Source organism: Telmatherina bonti, assembly GCF_933228915.1.
Source record: "Telmatherina bonti genome assembly, chromosome: 5".
Lineage (NCBI taxonomy): Eukaryota > Metazoa > Chordata > Actinopteri > Atheriniformes > Telmatherinidae > Telmatherina > Telmatherina bonti.
The window spans coordinates 14,046,519-14,069,884 of NC_136623.1; the positions used below are offsets into that span (position 1 = coordinate 14,046,519).

The 23,366-nt window shown below is 40.3% G+C and overlaps 2 protein-coding genes across 2 annotated transcripts; both read left to right on the forward strand.

The window, feature by feature from the left end:
* Nucleotides 1–1,182: 1,182 nt before the first annotated feature.
* LOC306756288 (myeloid cell surface antigen CD33-like) lies at nucleotides 1,183–4,088 on the forward strand (the record flags this gene model as incomplete). Its single annotated transcript, XM_079241014.1, has 3 exons — nucleotides 1,183–1,332; nucleotides 2,233–2,573; nucleotides 3,971–4,088. The coding sequence occupies 3 exons, from the start codon at nucleotides 1,183–1,185 to the stop codon at nucleotides 4,086–4,088; spliced, it is 609 nt and encodes a 202-aa protein (XP_079097140.1).
* A 15,462-nt stretch (nucleotides 4,089–19,550) lies between these two features.
* Nucleotides 19,551–22,068, forward strand: LOC306756289 (sialic acid-binding Ig-like lectin 14; the record flags this gene model as incomplete). The annotated part of the gene is made up of 5 exons (XM_079241015.1): nucleotides 19,551–19,707; nucleotides 20,034–20,438; nucleotides 20,966–21,286; nucleotides 21,385–21,577; nucleotides 21,960–22,068. 5 exons carry the CDS (start codon nucleotides 19,551–19,553, stop codon nucleotides 22,066–22,068), a joined length of 1,185 nt encoding a protein of 394 aa, XP_079097141.1.
* Nucleotides 22,069–23,366: the final 1,298 nt, after the last annotated feature.

The following is a 23,366-nucleotide window of genomic DNA, read 5'->3' on the forward strand; positions in this document are numbered from 1 at the left end:
TGTTACATATTTCTTTGAATGTTTATTAGGAGCTTCTGGAAGGTGTATGTCCTCTAGCAGCTAATGGGATCCTTTCATTCCCTAAAATTTCTTCCAAAGCATCTTCTATGTATCATATATCCTCTAATCATCTATCTATCCATTCAGGTTAGTAATCTACAGTAGATTACTAACTACAGTAATTTACATCAGATAACAAGGTATGTGTATGTCATAAAAAGACACCAGAATGAGACTGTGGCTGTGTTAAAATGAGAGTTGAATAAAAAAAAAAAAACTGCTTCCTCAATGTTATCTGAACAAAAGAGGGAAGCCCAACTTTGCAGAGTTTATTGTGAAGAGACAAGTCGAGAGGAAAAGGACAGAAAGAGTTAAATACACAAAGCAAGACTTTTAATATCCAGATTAAACTTTTCTTTTTTGCTGGAATGTTCCTTCAGGTAAACTTTCTCTTTTTTTTGTATTTATATGAAAAACAAAACCATACAATGTATCAGGATATTTATTAAATTTCCTATTAGATTTATGGTAACTATTTGATCTTGCAGGGATAACCAACTATCTGCCTGTCCTGCACACTGATTAGATTTTTATTGAAGGGAAAAGTAAATGCTGCAAACATCAAATCAGGATGATCGCTCTCATCTGGATGACTGCTTTTTCCTTTCTGCAGTGTTGATTCTGCTGCAGGTATGGAATCCGGTATTTTCTTATTCTTATAAACAAAACAGGAATTATATGTTTTTATGATGCACAGTTCATAAAGGTCATTAATAAAGCATAGAAAAATGTAATTGTGTGGATAAAAAGCTAAAAGGTTTGACTTATCTAGAACTACAGGGATCTTTTTTTTTCTTTGTTTTAAATTAAACACATATTTAACATTATGGATGGAAGAATTTGCAGCTACAAGCAGTGATGAAGAAAAATTGTTTTGATCAAAAACTTTGGATGAAATGTTTTATTTTTGTGTCTTCCTTTGCATTAACAGATGCATCAGTTTGGGGAAAAGAACACTGCCGAAGTGAATTCTGCATTACTCTTAAGACAGAACAAATAACGGCAGAAGCTGGACTGTGTGTTGTGATTCCATGCTCTTTCACTACTGTGAAAAGCTTTACAGCCAAGCATGTCATTTGGTATAAATGTGAAGAATCCAAGCAAAAATGTGACGAGTCTAACATGATATTCAACACAGACAAAACAAACAAAAATGTCCAGTCGGGGTTCAAAGGACGAGTTTCGCTGCTGGAGCCTGATGTGAGTCAGGGGAACTGCAGCTTCATTATCAACGGTCTCAGTAAGTCTGACACGGGATCGTATATGCTCAGAGTAAATGGTCTATCAAAGGGAGGATGGATTTACTTTCCATTCAAGAACATCTGTCTCTGTTGAAGGTATGAAAAACACTGGAATATAGGTGTCGTCAGAGGAGCTGTGGCATGATTTCTGGTTTTTATGTCAAATGTCAGCTTTTTTTGGTCATTTACCGACTTCTACAGGCAGCTAGAAAGTAAAAACAATATTTAAAAAAAAAAAACAGATAAAAGCTACTGCTACTCTATTCAAGTGTTCAAGAGTTTTGATAATGTAAAGTGTCTGTCCACTGTGGATATTTGTTGACTTTTCCAGCCAGGTTTTTCATAAGGTAAGGTAACTTTATCAACACCAGAGGGGAAATTTGGCTTGCAGTAACAAAGGAGAGACCATCCAACATACAAAAATGCAACACAATAACACATAAAGATGATACAAAGATGCAGATCCAATGGCAGGAAATAAATTTGTGGATAAAAAGCCATAAAAAAGGATTCCGCTGTTGGTCACAAAAAAAAAAAAAAAGAAAAGAAGAAAGAATAAAATTGTAACAGATGAAAGCATAAAAAAGGAAATAATTACCACAAGTAATAAAAGAGTAGAAAGTGCCTTCAGTCTTGTTTAAAAAGGACACAGCTACAGGTGGTCTTTGACCTGATGGCATGCAGAGGATGCGAGTCATTGTCTAAAATACAACTGGCTGGTTGCTGCTTCTGTCTGGGACACTCAGCTGAAACTCCCCAGGTAGACAACAGGACTTTTTAAAGATCTGGGTAAGAGAGTCTCTTTTGCAGGCAGATTTTAAACCATTAAATAACAGAGGCTGATAAAATAGAATCAATAAATTCAAGTTGCAGATAAAACTCTTACCAAAAAGTCAACAGAATGTTTCCCAGCATATCTGATTATTTTTAGGCCTTTTTTAAGCTTCAGCTTGTGTACTGCACAACTTTCCCATCAGGTCTAAAGCAGAAGCCCACAGTGATGGTTCCTCCACTGACAGAGGGACAGCAGACCACGCTGACCTGCACTGCTCCTGGTCTCTGCTCTGGCTCTCATCCTGACATCACCTGGATGTGGAGAGGAGCAGGAGAGGAAGACTCCCACATCCCAGGAAACATCACTGCTGTCTCACAGAGACACAGCTCATCTCTGACCTTTCACCTTTCAGCTAAACACCACAACACCAACGTTACCTGTAAGATCAGCTTCACAGGGAGAACAACTACAGAGGAGACTGTGACTGAACATGAACTGTGGGTAATATACAGAGTAAAACTTTAATGTTTTCCTAAACTGTTTCAGCCTGTGTATTTTATGTATATGTACAACAGCATTCTCGCTACAAAACCGTTTTTAAATTTGTCTTACAGATATGAAGGAAGTCCAAATTTTAGGGGACAATATAATAAAGGAAGGTGGGACTCTGAATCTGACCTGCAGTGTTGACAGCTTCCCTTCATCACTTGTCATGTGGTGTAAACTAAATTCATCCATAGACCTTCCCACAAACACTGGATCAGCCACATTAGTCATCTCTAATGTGACAGCAGAACATTCTGGGCTGTACGTCTGTACGACAAAATACATGAACAGGACTTTGAGTACACATGCAGACGTTACAGTCAGGTGTAAGTAAAATATACTGGTCTTTAGAGTATTTAGTGTTGCCACAATGCACTTTACAGCTCACTGACTACAGTATATCTAACATTTTACCATAATTTCTTCTGTCTTACAGTGAACTTTGAGAATCATAGTGGATCATACTGTGGAGTTCTTCCCTGGACTGTTGCTGGGGTTTCACTAGTTGTGAATGTTTTTTTTCTGATCCTCATACTGTTGTAGTGTAGGACAAACAAGGACCCAAGTGCAGATTGGATGTGGATACTAGGACAGGTTTATTGTTCTCCTGGGCAGAATGGTAGGTGGGCAGGCAGGCAGGTTGGCGGGCAGGCAGGCAAGACTCATGCACTGGTGACAGAACAGACGGTTGTGAAACAAGCAGTTTAACTTCTTAAGCAGAAATGCTGCAATGGCCGAGAGCTGTTACCACAGATGAAACATCAGGCGATGACTGGTGAACTGAGCTGGCCTTTTATCTTGCTGCTGCTGATTACCCGATGAGAACCTGGTGTGGACTTGATTGCCAGGGAAACAGGCACACCCACTGCAGCACAGGTCAGAGCAGGAACCACAACAGTACCCCCCCCTCCACGGGAGCCACCGGGCGACCGAAACTTCTCCGGATGAGCATGACGAAAATCCCGGACCAGGGAGGCATCCAGAATAAATGAGCGCGGAACCCAGGCACGCTCCTCAGGACCATACCCCTCCCAGTCCACCAGAAACTGGAAGCCACGACCCCGACGCCGCACATCCAGGAGACGCCGGACAGAATAGGCAGGGCGACCCGCCACAAGCCGGGCGGGAGGAGGGGGTCTGGAAGGAGGGACGAGAGGACTAGAGGAAACAGGCTTGAGTTGGGAGACATGGAAAGGGTGGACTCTCATGGAACTGGGGAGTTTCAGTTTGACCACGGTGGGATTAATGATCCGCTCAACCTCAAAAGGACCCAAAAAGCGGGGGGCCAACTTCTTGGCATCAGTACGCAATGGAATGTTCTTTGCTGATAACCAAACCTTTTGGCCAGGTGCGTAATGGGGTCCAGGAGTCCGACGACGATCCGCCATGCGGCGGGTACGTACGGAGGCATGAAGGAGCGCAGTTCGAGCCTTCCTCCAAATCCGTCGGCAGCGGCGGATGTGTAGCTGGACCGACGGCACAGAAACCTCCTCCTGTGCTGGAAACAGGGGCGGCTGATATCCCAGGGAGCATTCGAAAGGTGATAAGCCTGAAGCAGAAGAGGTAAGGGAGTTGTGAGCATACTCTACCCAGTCCAGATGGTCACACCAGGAGGAGGGGTTGGACTCAGCCACACATCTCAGGGCAGTTTCCAGATCCTGATTAGACCTCTCAGCCTGGCCATTGGTCTGGGGATGGAAACCAGACGACAGGCTCACAGTGGCCCCGAATGAGTGACAAAACGACTTCCATACCTGGGATGTAAATTGGGGTCCTCTGTCTGATACTATGTCTGTGGGCAGACCATGGAGCCGAAAGACATGATGAACAAGTAAGTTGGCTGTCTCCTTGGCAGTAGGAAGTTTGGGAAGGGCAATAAAGTGAACAGCTTTGGAAAAGCGATCAACAACTGTGAGGATGGTGGTGTTACCTCTTGAGGCTGGAAGACCAGTGACGAAGTCCAGAGCAATGTGCGACCAGGGTCTGCTTGGAACAGGTAATGGACGAAGAAATCCCGCAGGTGGCTGATGCGATGACTTACTGCGTGCACACGTCGTACAGGCTGCAACAAACTCCCGGACATCTTTATCCATTGTGGGCCACCAGAATCTGCGTCTCAGAAAAGAAAGTGTTCGCACAGAACCAGGGTGGCATGCTAGGCGGGAGGAATGTCCCCACTGGAGGACTTGGGAACGTACAGACTTGGGGACATAAAGGCGGTTACGGGGACCTGTGCCAGGGTCAGGCTGTTGCTGTTGGGCCTCTCTAACCCTGTCCTCCACCTCCCAGGAAACAGCGGCTACAACACAGGTTGCAGGTAAGATGGTATCAGGTGAAACTGCAGTCTTGGGTGGAAATTGGCGAGAGAGAGTCCGGTTTTTGGACCCAGGTCTGTATGACAGCGTGAAGTGGAATCGATTGAAGAAAAGAGACCAACGGGCCTGTCGGGGATTCATTTGTCTAGCAGACTGTAGGTATTCCAGGTTCTTATGGTCAGTCCAGATGAGGAATGGCACTTTGGATCCCTCCAACCAATGGCACCACTGCTCCAGGGCGAGTTTGATGGCTAAGAGTTCCCTATCACCGACATGGTAGTTCTGCTCAGCTGGTGTTAGACGTCGAGAGAAAAAGGCACAAGGATGTAACTTCTGAGACTCTGGGGATCGTTGGGACAAGACAGCTCCAACGCTGACATCTGAAGCATCAACCTCCACCACAAATTGATGGTTGAGATCAGGATGGAGGAGGACAGGAGCAGTGGTGAATAGATCCTTTAACTTGACAAAAGCCTGAGCCGCCGGCTCAGACCAGACAAATGGGACTGTAGGCGATGTAAGTCTTGTCAGGGGGGCTGCGATGCGGCTATAATTGCGAATGAATCTGCGATAAAAATTAGCAAAACCCAAGAAACGTTGCAGCTGCTTGACAGAAGTTGGGACTGGCCATTCGGTAACAGCTTTGACCTTCTCAGGATCTGCTCGGACCTGCCCACTCTCAAAAATGTATCCGAGAAAAGAAACAGTGTTCTTATGAAAATCACACTTCTCGGCCTTAACGAATAGGCGATTCTCCAGAAGTCTCTGCAGGACTTGTCGGACATGTTGTATATGTTCGGCGAGGTTGTGGGAAAAGATGAGGATATCGTCTAAATAGACGAAAACAAAACGGTTCAGGAAGTCTCTCAGCACATCATTAACTAAGGCTTGGAAAACAGCAGGGGCATTACAAAGTCCAAAAGGCATGACTCGATACTCAAAATGGCCGAGTGGGGTCTTGAAGGCTGTCTTCCACTCATCTCCCTCTTTTATCCTGACCAGATGATATGCGTTGCGGAGATCTAGCTTTGTGAAGATTGTTGAGCCATGGAGAGAGTTGAAGGCAGACTCAAGAAGTGGCAGAGGATACTTATTCTTTATGGTTATAGCATTTAATCTCCGGTAGTCAATACAAGGCCGAAGAGAACCATCCTTCTTAGATACAAAGAAAAAACCTGCGCCAACAGGGGAAGAAGAAGGTCTAATTAAACCAGCAGCCAGCGAATCCGAAATATATTTCTCCATGGCCTCAGTCTCTGGCTTAGAAAGATTGTACAGACGACTGGCTGGCAACGGAGCCCCAGGTAACAAGTCTATGGCGCAGTCATATGGTCGGTGAGGAGGAAGAGAAAGGGCCCTCTCTTTACTGAACACCTCAGCGAGGTCATGGTAGGCTAGAGGAATGTCTGACAAATCCTTAGAAGTGGGACAATGACTGTTAGTGGTTATACCAGATGGGACGGCAGAGTGAAGACAAGTTGCATGACAATAAGAACTCCAGTTAATAATCCTCCCAGTAGTCCAATCCAGATGGGGATTGTGTAACGATAAGCAGGGGTGTCCTAAAACCAGGGGTGTATTTGGTGAGTTTACAACAAAGAAACTGATAAACTCCTGGTGATTTCCCGAAACAATTTGTTTAACCGGAACAGACTCTTGGGTGATGGAGTAAAGAATGCTACCATCCAGAGCCCGGGCAGAAACAGGAGGGAAGAGAGACTCCAGGTCTAGATTAATCCTTGCAGCCCATTCCTTGTCAATAAAGTTCGCTTCAGCTCCAGAATCCACTAAAGCCTGTACTGGATGAGAGAAACCCTTGACATATAGCACCGCTGGAATGAGTGTCTTTGTGTGGGGAATTACCTTTGGAGTGGTGGTCGTCAGTACTCCCACAGCTACTGACGACCCAGATCTTTTGGCCGTTCTGTGCAGACAGCTCTCTGGTGTCCTGGTCTTCCACAATAAAAAAACGCCGGTGTCCCTCCTCCTCTGTCGTTCCTCCGTGGACAGATGAGCTCGGCCCAGCTGCATGGGCTCCTCGGACTGTGTTGTGCTAGGAAGGGAGGGGCGGACCGCTCCGATGGTGGAGCCGGGAAAATACAGCTCAGAACGAGTCTGCCGCTCTCTGTCTCTCTCCCGTAAGCGGTTGTCCAGCCTTATTGAGAGGGAGACCAGGTCGTCCAGGGAATCTGATGCATCACGGGTGGCAAGCTCATCCTTAAGCCGGCTGCTTAAACCATTTGTGAAGATTCCACAAAGAGCCTGATCATTCCAGCCCGAATCCGCAGCCCTGAAATCCACAGCAAACTCAGCAACACTCATTTTTCCTTGTCGGAGATTAATCAGCCGCTTAACGGCATCGCCCCCTCTCACTGGATGGTCAAACACCTTCTTCATCTCATCCATAAAAGCTGGATAAGACATGTGCCTGAAACCCTGCCGATCAAACGCTGCTTCTGCCCATGACAAAGCCTTGCCCTCCAGAAGTCCGATGACGTAGGAGATCTTGGATTTGTCACTGGCATAAGTGATGGGCTTCTGGTCGAACACAAGTGAGCATTGGAGTAAGAACCCTCTACATTTACCCAGATCCCCGGCATAAGGTTTGGGGTCCGGGATGTGTGTCTCTCTTACCGGGGTGGCAGAAGCGGTAGGATGCCTGGATGAGTCAGGAACCTGTTGCTGATCGGGAGCAGGCTGTACCAGACCAGCCACATGACTGGTGAGTTGAGACAACTGCGTAAGGATGGTGTGGTAATTCTGGTCCAAAGTTAGAAGCATCTGCTCATGTCGAGCTAAGTGAGCATTCTGACCGGATAGGGCTTGCTGAAGTTGTCCGGCGGCGCCTTCTGGGTTAGAATCTGCTGGATCCATACCTGATGGCCTGATTGTTCTGTTGTAGTGTAGGACAAACAAGGACCCAAGTGCAGATTGGATGTGGATACTAGGACAGGTTTATTGTTCTCCTGGGCAGAATGGTAGGTGGCCAGGCAGGCAGGTTGGCGGGCAGGCAGGCTGGTTGACAGGCAGGCAGGTCGGCGGGCAGGCAGGCAGGTTGGCGGGCAGGCAGGCAAGACTCATGCACTGGTGACAGAACAGACGGTTGTGAAACAAGCAGTTTAACTTCTTAAGCAGAAATGCTGCAATGGCCGAGAGCTGTTACCACAGATGAAACAACAATCAGGCGATGACTGGTGAACTGAGCTGGCCTTTTATCTTGCTGCTGCTGATTACCCGATGAGAACCTGGTGTGGACTTGATTGCCAGGGAAACAGGCACACCCACTGCAGCACAGGTCAGAGCAGGAACCACAACACATACGATGCCTCTGGTATATTACTTCTTATGTATTTTCTGTTCACAAGTCTCCTTTAATACTCTAAACCTTTGAAAGCAAATAAACTGTTTTTTTCTTTTGCTTTGAAGGAACCCAAAAGAAAAAGAAACACCAAGTCAAGAGGAGACGTACATGTCGATGCAAAGCAAGCCCACAGATGCCATTACAGAGCATCCACACGGAGAAATCTACACGCAGATGACTTTCAGTGAAAGTTATTTAGTGTTTTTTTTTTTTCTTGTTTTTTGTTTTATTTTTTCTAAGTGTTAGAAATCAAAACCTTGTAACTGATTGTAAAATCCACCTTTGACAGTCTTTACAAATCCACATATTTCCAGGGTGGAACTAGTGATTTGGTTGTGTGGTGAATAATTTGAGTACTGCAAAATCTGTGTTCTAGTTTTGCTTTGTGCCACACAAATTTAGGCTGATGTGAAATAAAAAACGATGCCATTTCAAGTAACTTGAGAAATGTTTTGCTCTTGAAAATATGACAGAAGTCACAGGGGTGGGGCTTTAAGATGGTGATAAGTAGTGATAAGTATGCTGTTTGTATTCAGATGTAAGAGATGTCAGAAACTAATCCTTCCACAGTCTCACCAAGACCAACAAGTCATCCTCTAATGGATAATTGGTGTTTAGCTAATGAAAAAGCAGCTTCTTTAGTTCTTTATGAAGCTAGAATATACTTCATCCTAAAACTTTTTTCAGTGGGGCATTCCTCAGTTCCAGTTTTGCTGATAGAAATGAATGAAATTCTGAGTTGAAAATGTTTTCTTAAAAAAAATGGAGCAGTACTGGGAATTCTTAGACTCATTGTTAGAAAACTTAGGATTTATAGCATCATATCATCAAAACAGGGCCTGACATGTGCGGGCTGTGTGATGCTCATGCTGGCAAATTTATATTGACAGATTCTGATTTGATTGTATAAATAATGAAGGCCATGTTTAGAATAAAAGATGCTGGATGCAGTGTGAGGAGTATGCAGGTGCCAGCACATGTGGTGAGAAGAAAAAAATGGCAGATGGAGCTGCTGTTTGATTAATGTATATACATAGATGATTTTATACTTAGAAGACAGTGAAGGACAGAGGTTATTGTGGCATTCAACAGAAAGGGCAATGTACCGTTTTAGGGAAGAAGATCTGTCAGTTATACAAATGAAGCAAAGACGTTAGCACTAATACATTAGCCTTTGAGGTAAACGTTAGAGTGGAAACATAAATATGATCTTTTCTTTTATTCTCCTCAAAGAAAGAAAACATTCAGACATTTGTCAAAGGTAAGAATAAATGTCATTGACCTTGGATCCATGTGAAGGTAGAACTGTTGGAAAACACAATGCTGCAGGATTTTCTGCATGCTACCGTTTCATACCTGCAGTTTTCTGTCTGGTCAGAAGGGGGCAGCAAATCTCCATCACTGCTTTCATCCTACCTGGTAAACAACAGATGCTGCATGGGCGTAAAACTGTTCAGTATTCAGTTGGTGGTTTTTGTGTTTGGGACGTGTTTTTCTGTACCTGTGTGATGGAGTGCAGATGGATTAGTTCAATAAGCTCATCTTATTTCTTGTCAAAAATAAGCTTAAAGTGCATCTAATGTGTGGTTGGCTCGTACTGGTTGTGGACAGTTGCAGATTGGGAGCATTTACGTCTGAAGAGCTGCTGATTTATTTTGGGTGTTTGTGTAAAAATAATGCTTTGGCTTTGTACATTTTAATAACTGTTTAATAACTTTGCCAGTTGAAACTGAAGTGATGAAGGCAGTTTGGGGTATGAGCTGACATACTGTGAGCTTTGCTTAGCTGTCAGTCCGAGCTCCCAGTATGGTCCTGCAGGTTTTCAATGTTTCCTGCTCCAACACACCTGACTCAAATTAATCAGTCAGTGTGCAGAACTTCATTGGCTGTTGGATTCAATTAATGTGACCCAGGTGTGTAGAAAAAGGGAGACACTTAAAACCTGCAGGACATCAGCCCTAGAGGACCGACTGGACACCCCTGCTTTAGGGGCCGCAGGTGGTTATGGTCTGGGTCAGGGTGGCGGGGTTGATCAATGCTTGTTGTGTGCATGTGCGTGTGTGTGTGTGTGTGTGTGTGTGTGTGTGTGTGTGTGTGTGTGTGTGTGTGTGTGTGCGCATGGGTGCATTTGGGACAGAATGAGACAATGATCCAAACTATTTTTTATAAACTGTTTTATTCTTTTTGATTTTGATTTAATCTGCTCCAGGTTGAAATTAACAAATACACAGTTTCCTCTTTTGAAAACTGAATGGTGGACCTGTAATGCTCCTTTCTGAGCTGGATGTCATCCTAATAGCCTTAGAAGGTCTGACTAAGTCATTAGGGAATTTTGGATGCCTATACAATATTATTTCTTAAATGGAAAAATCTGACATCATTCAGTTGCCAATTACATCGTATTGATCTGGAAGGAATGAAATAGGTATGAGATTCAGGATGAGATTTCATCACAAACTATCTTTTGTACTCTAAGTTTAAGTGTGGACTATTTCCTAAATGTGAGTCTAACAATGTGTTTTATCATTGTTGCTCAATTGGGGCAGTGGAGATCATTTCAACCAGCTTAATGACACTTAGAGATCTACCCAACATGTTTCTTTTTAGGTGCAGAGCTGCATGAAGACACACTCTGCTCTGTACAAAACAGAACTTGTAGTTTCACAGCTCTATTTCTCAAATTAAACCTGATAGACATTTCATTTGAAGTTAAAAAGTAATGAAAGCAACAATAAATCATGTGTTGTACACCATGTATCCATTTGGTGCTTTGGAAGCTGCATTTCCAGGGATAGCCTCCAAAGCCCCATTGATCATGATATAGATCAAGTGATCATGGAGGAAATATGACTGGAATTTTCATTGCTTTGATTTGTATCAGTAATTCATGATCATTCTGCAAATTAGTGAGATCTGGAGTATCAAAGGGTGTTGTTTTTAGTAAGTTTTCCCTTGTAAGGAAGGTGTTTCCTTTTGTTTTTCTTTGCCGCTTGGCATCATGGATTCACCTACTTAGCAAGCAATAAAACACACAACATGCCACTATGTTCACACACATATGTGCACGACACATGTAAAACTGTAAGAGGCTAATTGTGAAGAGGAAATTAACACTGTGCACTGTGATACCATAAAAGGTGAAGTTTGAGTGACTTTCCTGAAGTGGCAGACAATTCTTAAACTAAACTAGTTTTAAAAAAGGCGTTGCTGTAATGAAAACCGATCAGAGTATCACATCAGTAACAGAGAGAAATTTCTCTTTTCTTTATTAATGTTTAATTACACTCTTAACTGTCCAGTTCAGGATGTTGTGTAATTTTATCTGTATTTAAGTTAACGGATATGAGAAAAGTATTTCTGTCCAGAAGCCTTTCAGGAAACATCTGACACAGCAGCCACAGAGGAAGTATAAAAAGAGGAGCTGAAGAAGAATTTGCTCAGAGTGAAGAAAGCAAAGATCCAAACCAAGACAAAATACACAAAGGTAAATGTATAAATTCACACCTACAAATTTAAAAAAAGGTTTTTTTTAAGTGTGTGTGTGTGTGTGTGTATGTGTGTGTGTGGGGGGGGGGGGGGGGCTTGGGGGGGTTGTAGCAATTACAGATGATTCATATTTCAGATGTTCATATTAAACATTAGAACACAATAATGGAGAACATGCTGAAAAGAAGCAGGAAGTCCCACCCCTTTTCTTCAATTTAGTTAGTAAACCATGCTTCCTGATGACATCAGTGCTATTTACAATTCACATCTACTCCAACAGGAGACCTCAAAGCTGATATTTACAGATCTAGCCACACAGACAGAGAGGCATCTACTGAAAACACATAAAGAATAGAAATGAGTATAGGAAATTACAGTAATAATCCTGATCATTTGGTCACATTTGATAAAATGAGTGTATTCGTTTTGTTTTAATGACGGATTTTTCTGTAAGGAGTCATTTCTTTTGTATCAGCAGACTGTCCAAATCCTTACTTTGGAGCATTGATATTAAATTGCCTGAATGCTCTTTGCTGGGACAAGTACAGGAGACACACAACAATGAAAATCATCCTTTACATAAAAAAAAGAAAGACTTTTAATTCAAGCAGATGTATTAAAACTGAGCAGTGAAGTTAATTTGGTGCAAATTGTGTTTCTGATCATTAGTCTGTGTTAGATCAGGACCATGTCATCACACCACACTAATCCAACAATCATCAATTATTTAAGGAAATGAACAACATCACTTTTTTTTAGTTACATTGACTAAATGTCCTGCATCTTGTATTTAAAAGCCAACTATGAACGTTTTTTTAATCATTTCCAGCCACTGAACTTATTTCATTTATTACTCTTTTTGTGTTTGTGTGTTAGAAAGGAAGACTTGTCCAGCAGAAGTACAGACTGTTATCAAACAATGCTTCTTCTGAATCTGGATGCTCTTTGCCGTCACAAGTAAGGGAGGCAACTTTGTTCGAATTTCATCAATAATATATCAGATGGCTACACCCCTGATTGCAGCTTCAAATGTAATGGTTGTGTTCTATGGACAAAATGAATTGATTGAAAATGAAAAGTTTCACTACATTACTGAATGAAGAACCATTTATGCATCATATATGCAAATATGGACCCAGTGCTGGGTGTACCTGCAATAGGTCATCCAGCTAATCCAGGTATAAATGATGATATAAGTTTTGTTGAGTCATAAGAGTCCTGATGACGTATAAGCAAAGAAGAATAATACCATTTGCAGCCTTTGGATGAATCACTTGTCAATTTTTCTTTGTGACATGTAACATTTCACCACCTGTGCAGACCAGGCAGTCTGACAGGCAGCACCTCCTCTTTGTACCATGAGGCACCACCCTCTCAATTCAACAGGCCTATCAGAACAGATTTCTGAAAAATCAACAGAATTATTAACAGAACATGAATATATTGAAAACATTTCACATTCAGTCATCCAGCACATAAATTAATATTTCACACAGGTTCATAAAAACATTTATAAATACCTCACGGTTCATCTTTCTACTCCTAATCATCTCCACTCAGTTATTCAATCAAGAACAAGACCCCATGCACACTCCGCAATAGAAATGATTGTAAGCAGACCTTCTCAGTGAACAATATTCTTTCTCAGAAGACACATTTTGGAGGAGAATCATCTGTATAACTAAAAGCAAAAAAACATACATAGTATAGGTGACCTTAAGTCAAATTCATAAACAAGAGCCACAAGAAAGTTTACAAAGGAGCAAGAACCTCCTGACAATCATTGATATCATTTTCAAGATGGGACAGATAAAGCAGTTTATTTATTATTATTTTATCACTTTTTTGTCATTTAGCAGTATGTTTTGTGTTTAAGCAATAATATTACTTAGCTGCAGTTAGACCCCATCACTGGTATGGCTCAGATTAATTCTTTATTCAGTGTTGACTAAATAGTTGCCATTTTTTTACACTTCATGTGCAGAAGTTCTCACAGACATTAAAAAATGACAAGTCTTTAAACAGGTGACACATAGTCATGGTTTTAGCAGGACAATCTCTATGTTAGTGGTTAATGATGCAAAAACGGCTGTCAAGTAGCACTTATAAGTTTTTGATCGGTCATGTTTAATTACAATTTTAACATCCTGTCCTGATTTTTGTCTTTTTGTTCCTGTGTTTTTAGGTGCAACGTTGTTTTTAAGCGACGACTGTACAATAATTTCTGTTTCTGTGAGTGAACCAACTATAACAGCACCGGCTGGAAGCTGCATTGTTATAGAATGCAGCATCATATTTGCTCATTATGTCACACGTATTGAATGGTACAAATGTGATCAACCTGATGAATGCAGCAAACTAATATTTCACTCCAATGACACAAACGACATTGAGCCTGAGTTTAAAGGACGAGTGTCACTGCTGGAGCCGAGATGGCACAATCGTGACTGCAGCATCACCATCGACAGCCCCACCACATCAGACTCTGGATTATATCAAGTCAGAGTAACAGATATGAAGGATTTCTGCAAAGCTGAGGCCAATATTACAGTTACAGGTATAGCACACACAATACAGGAATGCTACTGTGTGTCAGCTGCTTAACATATGTCACTCTTTAAAATCTAAAGTATATTGATCTATGAAAGTGATTTGACAAAAATCATCGGTTGCTTCAATAAAAGAAGCTATTTGTTTTTATATGCTGTGATTGAAGTGATGAAGCCTTTTCGACGATATTTATTAGAAAATGTTAGAAAAACAATATTTCACTTGTGAAATATTGTTTTTCTAATCCTGAAATGAGCCATGAAGTGATGTTTTTTCCTTCTTGAAGGACACCTGTGCAATCTGTTTCTGTTTGGGCAAAGCTTTTATTATTCTAATATCACCTTGACCTAATCAAGCACTTCTATGAAGTCATAAATATTTGAGAAAATAGTAGTTTTTTTGCTCATTCTGAAATCAACAATTACCTTGTAATAGTTGTAGTAATTGACTATATGAATTCATTCCCTTTTTATATTTTACCATAGTTCTGAAGCAAAATCCCATCTTGATGATCCCTCCACTGATAGAGGGACAGTGGACCGGATTGACCTGCGTTGCTCCTGGTTTCTGCTTTCTGCATCGTAGTGACATCATCTGGATGTGGAGAGAAGCAGGAGAGGACATTCCAATCACAGGAAACTATTTTATCACAGGGATGTATGATCCTAATTCAAAAAGACAAGAGTCAGTTTTAAGGTTCAAAGTCTCAGCTAAACATCACAAAAAAAACATCACCTGTAAGAACCGGTTCAGAGGTGACATAGTTATGGAAAAGACAATGACTCTAGAAGTGGCCCGTAAGTAAAAAAAAATACTGGACATTACTTCACATTAATGTTTACTTTGCAGGATGTAAACATACATAGAGGTTTTGCTAGAAGTGTTTAATTTTTCATTTCTTTAATGAATTCATAACTCAGTCAGCGGTCGAGGCCGCTGAACTGGAGCTCAGTTTTAACTTTAACCATTTACTTACTCGGTCTGATTGACATTTAAAGTAGGCTAATCAGTTCAGATTAGTAAGGCTTCTGTTTAATACATGTGTAATAAATGAAAATGCTGTTAATGCAATGACATATTTTCTGCTTTTAAAGACGTGAAAATCAGTGGAAACCAAACTGTGACAGAGGGGGATGCTCTGAATCTGACCTGCACTGTTGCTGGATTTACTGCAAATTCTATCAAATGGACTAAATCTGACTCTGACAAGATCCTGGATGAAAAGATAATAAATGACACACAAGAAAGCATCGAACCAGTTTCTCTGATCATCCTTAATGTGACACCAGATGATTCTGGACAGTACACCTGTACAGCAGCGAACCGCAACACAACTCTGACAGCACAGACTGACATGTAAGTGGATCTATATTTTTAAGTTCAACTTAATGTGATATTAGTTTTGTTTTGACTAACAAATGTTTCTGTATTCACAGTTACTCCAAAGATCTTGTATGTCTCTTCATGTCACAATGAGTCAGAGGTCCTGACCTGTGTGTGTGTCAGTGAGGGGTTTCCTTCCCCCACCATCAAATGGCCAGTAGTGGAGGGACGCACTAGGGTCATGTGTTTTCAAGTGGAAAGCTTCTCCTGAGCATCGCTGTTGTATCTGTGCTTGTTAATGTCATCTTCACAGCCCACTATGTCTTCCTTTGGTGAGTAACCGCACACTTATTTCCTGTTTTAAAGGCCTACGTGATGCACTTTGCACTCTTCTGTAAGAAGTTTTAACCCTTCTTATTCTCCTGTGAAGGATTTCAAGAAAAAAGGTGAAACCAAACAAAGAGGAGAAAATATACATGTCTCTGCAGCGAAAAGACCCACCAGATGAATACGACATGATTGGCCAGTCTCTGAGCTAGCAGCTACTAGTGAGGATGGTGATAATGTTTCCATATTATCTTTTAACAATGTGTTTAATTGTTATTTTTATGAAGATTTGATCAATTGTAAATTGTCCAAAACCAAAATGTTTCTGTTTTTCTCCAATTAAAAGACAATAAAATTGAATCAAAGTAGAACATCTCTTCAAGAAAACAGCTGTGAGAGCAAATGCTAAACTTTACAATGTCCCTGCAAGAAGGGCCCAGTTATGGAAAAGCTGCAGTGAAGACATGAAAAATATGTAAAAAATAAGCAAAATAAAACCCATAAACTTCTTATAATTACAACATATGAGAAAATCAACAAAAACCACGTGTTGTGTGTTATGAGTTAATATGTTACGTATGATGAAGAATATATGCTTTGTGATGTGCTAAAGTATCAAGAAAAAATGCTCTGCAATGCATTTTTCTTGTAGCTTTTGTAATTGAATAGTATATATTATCAGTGTCTATGATATGCTCTTAAAGCTGAAATTTGATTTAATTTGATCTGATACTACTGATTATTTTTGCTGTGATTTGCTGTTATACAATTTTATTATGCGGTGTTATTATTGAACTTTATTCTGTTGATGCTGTGTGTAGCATTTTGTAACATTTGTTTAGATAAGTACGATGTAAATCAAGTTCTTCTTCTTCTCCTTATTATGATTATTATTATTAGCATAATTGTGGTTGTTAATGTTATTTGATCATGTCAATACTACCTTGATAGTCCTGTTGTCAGACTCTTGTGGTCTTTATTTGACTGTTGCCAGATAGAAGTGAGAGAATGACCAGTACCACAGAACTCCAGGCTACACATATTACAAATCTGCCTCTTATTTAAGTGGGAATTGCTAACTCATTAAACAGATCAAAGAAGTTTATTTCACAGTTTATGCAGTTACTTGTTTAAGCTCTTCTTTTTAAATGGCATCACACACCAGCTGTCATTTTCCTGTCACCCATGAAACGGACTCAGACTGACTGACCGGTAAAGACATGTCTAACTTCCTTAAAACAAAAAAGAAAATTATTTTAAAAACTAATTGAATAACTTTTGCCAGAGCTCTTGGAATCCAGTATTTCACAGAAGAAACTTAACTACAAAATAGTTTAATTCAAGTCCATTTAGCTCAGTTTGGTTTCATTTGGATAGTGTCACAAAATGCCAACTTAGGGCTCATCATTTCTGACACATTATCATACTGACACATCAGTTCTGTAAATTCTGTTCTTTAACAAGGCATAATATACAGCTAGTTAAGGAAAACCAACCAACTGGACCAATTATTGACTTCAATCCAATCTCCCATCCTGAGCATGCATGCAGTGACAGAGGAAATGGACAACTTCCAAGATTAAAGCTTCTCTGCTGTAATTACTTATTTGATTCAAGGTTCAAGGTGCTGTGCATTTAGAGGTATTATGTTACAAACCTCGGCTTTATTAGTGAGTTACTGTTACCTTCCAGTCTGTTTATTCTACTGACTTCTGACATGAAGGCAATTTAGTCTGACACCTACCACAAATAATATGTTTTCTCTCTTTGGGGTCATTCTGTGTAAACCCCAGAAATAGTTGTGTGTGTGTCGACATCCCAGTCACTGAGTTGGCTAGTTTATAACAACCACAGCCCAAACGCAGATGATAAGGAAGTGGTCAGGCAGTGTTTCTGTTTCGCCAAAGAAGCTTCACAGTGTTAGAATGAGGAAATGATCACAGTTGATTTCTGTGTGCATCTGCAGACATTTTAAACACTTTGTTTTACCTTGAAGACTCATCATTTTAAACAATAAACTATTGTGATCCAACCTTAGTCAGTAACAAAACATAATCTCTGTATGTTTTGACCTCCGTTGTCTTCAATTGTCTTCAAATATCTGGCATCGTACATCTCACACAGGGAAACAACCTACTTTCCATGTTTTCCCTAATCCTTCCATTTGATAAAAGATCTTACATTAGTCAGGGGGACAACCGAAATAAACAAGCATCATACCTATTGGGCTATTCAGAAACCATAAAGTCTTTACGTCAGAAAAAGAGCAATATTGTTCATTTGTGTCCCAACAAACTTCCTGACATGATGATGTTGCATCATGAATGAGGAAATATTAAAAAGAGACAAGGAATAAAACGTTCAGAGAAGAACGTTTGTGAAGGAGAGAAGAAGAAACCAGTCTAACAATAACAGGTAAAACAATACTTAAATTCAGTTCATTTTTAACTTCAAAATATCAGTTTCAAAGTTATTTTTGTGATAATCAGATTGCTGTGAGGCACTTTTTGCTCTCGTTAGAGCTAACAGAGATGGAGGAAGAGACGTGTGCATCTGGATGAAGCTCTACTTATCAGAGCCTATTTATTCATTAAACTGCCTTCATTAAGCTGAGGAAATAATATTTAATTCATTCATTTATTTTATTTATTTGACAGGGACATTGCATTTGTACATAGTCACACAAATATATTGCTGATGCCTTGCAAAGTTTTTAGCCAAAGCTATCTCAACTCTTTCTACACAATGTTATGTAATCTACGATACATAACAAAACCTTAATCAGACTCACATATTCCCCCCTTTTTTTTTTCTTTTTTTCGCATGCACAGAGTGAAAGTGAAAATGACAAATAAATCTTGACTTAAAACTAAACAAATTATCGGAAACCTGTTGAACAACAAAATAATATTTAAAGTTTTTTTTAGTATTCATCACTTTACAGCTGTTGAATCTTTTATCAGTAGATTTATAGCACAGTGTCTTGTCATACCTCTTGGTAAAATGTGTTAATACTATCAGAGCTGTAAAAATTATGTAACATCCTGCGATGTGATGCAAAGTGTGGACTTTCCAATGTTTCTGACTGCATTTATACTGCATCTGCAGTACCAAAGTTTGACCTGTAGAGGGAGACGCTGAATGAAATCACATCATCACATTGAGATGTCTGTTTTCATCTGGGCCACTGTGTTTCTCATCTTCACAGGCACCAGTGCTAGCACAGGTACCACTGGCATTTTATCATGTTTAATCATAAGAATAAGCCATTCCACAGTTATTACTTATGAACAAATTATTGTCTCTTTGTGTTAATAGATGCATCACTCTGGGGAAAAACGCACTGCCAGCTAAGATACTGTATCACTCTAAAGGATGGAGACATAGCTGCAGAGGCAGGTTTTAATTTTACATTACCATGTTCTTTTACAGTTGGTGATGGCTTCACACCTCAAAGTTTAATTTGGTACAAATGTGCCCCATCTAAGGAGAGATGTGGTGATCCTGACATAATATTTAACACAAGCGACATAAAAGTTCAGTCTGGTGTTTTAGGCCGACTATCGATGTTGGAGCCTAATGTGAGTCAGATGAACTGCAGCATCATGGTTAATGATCTCAGGAAGTCAGATTCTGGGTCATATCAGCTCAGAGTAATTGGTCTCCTAAATGGAAAAACAGATGGATACACATTCATCCCAAGAACAAACGTCTTTGTCAACGGTAAGGAAAGCTATCATTTATTTAGTAAAGCTCTGCGCTGCAGTTTAACAACATGCTTCTGTTTCTGGAAACCAAATTAATCAAAAGATTTTTTTTTGTGTGTTTTTAAACAATATTTTATGAAATGCATTCTTGTTTTATGCTAAATTTTATTGGCTGATACAAATGTTTAATTATCAGTTTTGTTTCTTCTTTGAGAACTATTTAATATACTGATTATCCTTTGTATTGACACAATGATAAGCAGCTTCTATAAAACAAATACTTAATACAGTAACCTCTTACTATCATCACACAATTATAATAGTTTTCCTTTGTGTGAACAGATCCATCTCTGTGGGGAAAGCAGCACTGTCAGCATGAATTCTGTATTAATCTAAGTGAGAATGAAATGACAGCAGAGGCTGGACTGTGTGTTACGATACCATGCTCCTTTACAACTAGTGATGGCTTCATACCTCAAACCATAGTTTGGTACAAGTGTGCACCATCTAAGGAAAGATGTGGAGATCCTGACATAATATTTCACACCAGTGACATTAAAGTTCAGTCTGGATTCACTGGGCGAGTGTCACTGCTGGAGCCGGATGTGAGTCGGAGGAACTGCAGCATTGTGATTAATGATCTCAAGGAGTCGGACTCTGGGTCGTATCAGCTCAGAGTTACTGGTCTGCTGAATGGAAAAACAGATGGATTTACATTTTTTCAAAGACAAAATGTCACTGTTAAAGGTAGGAAATGGCGTGTAGCTCCACATGCTTGATATCTTTGGGCATATTGTCAAAACTTCCTGACAAAAACTATTTCAAAACACTTTATTGAAATGTTTGAGAGATTATCTGATTTTTCACAACAAATTACATGAATAAAGACCACATAGTCCTCATAGTGATTCTGAATCCTATCAGCTCAGACTTAATGGAGTCTTGTATGGAGAGACATATGGATTTACAGTTATTCTAAAAACACAGATGTCTGTTAAAGGTAAGAAATCTGTGGCGACAAAAGACAAGATTTCTGGGCCTTTGTTGTTGTTGTTGTTTTATTGAAATAAAACACAAAGTAATTCTTGGAATTAATTCAATCCAGTGACTTATAATTGAAAACCACACATTTAAGATTCCAGCAAATTCATTTCCACATGTTTTTTTAATTTATTTGTTTATTGTTGTTTTTTTTATTTATTTAAAATAATTTTTCCTTCCACATCTAAGTTACTGATGATCCTTAAATTACTTTTCCAACATGTTTCCATCAGGTTTAAAGCAGAAGCCCACAGTGATGGTTCCTCCACTGACAGAGGGACAGCAGACCACGCTGACCTGCACTGCTCCTGGTCTCTGCTCTGGCTCTCATCCTGACATCACCTGGATGTGGAGAGGAGCAGGAGAGGAAGACTCTCACATCCCAGGAATCATCACTGCTGTCCACACTGAGACTCTGACTGCTGTCTCACAGAGACACAGCTCATCTCTGACCTTTCACCTTTCAGCTAAACACCACAACACCAACGTTACCTGTAAGATCAGCTTCACAGGGAGAACAACTACAGAGGAGACTGTGACTCTGAACATGAACTGTGAGTAATATACAGAGTAAAACTTCAATGTTTTTCTACATTGTTACATTATACATGTCATGTTTTTGCTAGATAAAAATTCCAACTTTGTCTCATAGATGTGAAGGAAGCCCAAATTGTTGGTTCCAGAAATGTGAAAGAGGGTGGGACTCTGAATCTGACCTGCAGCGTTGACAGCTTCCCTCCATCACTTGTCATGTGGACGAAACATAATTATTGTATGAACCTGTCCACAAACACTGGATCAGCCACATTAGTCATCTCTAACGTGTCAGCAGAACATTCTGGGCTGTACATCTGTACCACAAAATACATGAACAGGATTTTGATCGCACATGCAGACGTTACAGTCAGGTGTAAGTAAAATATACTGATCTTCAGAGTATTTCACAGTACTCATTACAGCTCATGATCAATACATGTCTTATATTAGACCATTTATTTATTTATTTATTTATTTTTTACAGTGGATCTTGAAAAACATTGTGGATTAAACGGTGGAGTTTTTCCCTGGGTCGTTGCTGGTGTTTCACTAGCTGTCAATTTTATCTTCATAATCCTGTCATGTTGCCTCTGGTATAACATCTTTATCTTTTGTTTTTCATTCTCTCCAACATGCTACTGCTTGAAAACAACAAATAAGGAACTGCTCTCCTCTTCTTTCTCTTCAAAGGAACAGGAGACAAAAGGTGAAACCAAACCAAGAGGACAGAACTTACATGTCACTGCAAAAACCAGACACTTCTCCGGAGTATGAAGTCATTGCACGACGGCCTCGATAAGCCTTCAGAGGGATTCCTCAGTGAATTTTGTTAGTTTTGTTAAATTCTAACATTACACGGATATGATGTTTCTGTAGCATTTGGATCTTTTTAGTTTTTTGGTTTTTTTTTTCCTTATGTGACTGACCTTCATGGGCTTCATTTGCTTGCGTGACCACTAGAGGGCAGAAATTCTGTCAACATAATTGTAGGCTGTTCTGCTCTGTGTGTGTGTGTGTGTGTGTGTGTGTGGGGGGGGGGGGGGGGGGGGGCTGTCCCCTTCATCAGTCCACAAATATGAAAGTGATCATGTTGTGTTTTTATAAAGTGTAAACTCTGAAAATTTGCTCCTTATCTTCATGGTCTGCAACATGAATGTGAATATGTGATAAACCTCTAACTGGTTTTTAGCTGCTCATGATGTGTGATGTTGATCTGATGATGTTGACCTTTCAAGTGAAAGCAGGATATATATATATATATATATAAATATATATATATATATATATATATATATATATATATATATATATACACATTTATATAAACATACTGCAGCCCTGTAGGGACATGTATATATGTATAAATAAGCCTAAGCAGGGAAGCCCAGACTTCTGAGCCAACTAAGCACCAGGTGGTGATCAGTTGACAGCTCCGCCCCCCTCCTCACCCAAGTGTCCAAGGCATGTGGCCGAGCAGATGTGGAGTACCCATTCTTTCTGGAGTCTCTGGAAGGAGTGTTAGAGGGTGCTCCTTCTGGGGACTCCCTTGTTCTGCTGGGGGACTTCAATGCTTATGTGGGCAATGACAGTAAGACCTGGAGGGGAGTGATTGGGAGGCATGCCCCCCCTCTGAATCTGGCCATTGTAGATATTTTATGTCTCTCAAAGGTCAGTCTGAGCAAGCAAGCCCTGTGCATCAACTCTTCTGTCTCTGTTGTTTTCTGACAAAACCTTCTCACAGATGTATGTATCAGCAGGTATTCTATCAACTTTTTTAGGTAAGCCATATGCCAAACAGCCCCTCTTTTCTCACTAAACCATTACAGTTCTCTGGGTGCTCCAGTATACATGTATTTGTTTGTCAGGCTTCCATCTTGTATGACAACAACAACAAGATTAAGACTATGAGCATGGCAAAAGACATATAAGGTCTGTTTTATCAGCACCTAAATATGATCTTGAATGCCAGATGCATACCACTAGTAATAGCATCTTAATGTGATAATTACTGAAGGTTTTTATTAGGTGCATTTGATTTTAATTTTTCTCAAAATCCCTCAAAACAAGCATCATACCATGTGAGTCTCTCCCTTTAAA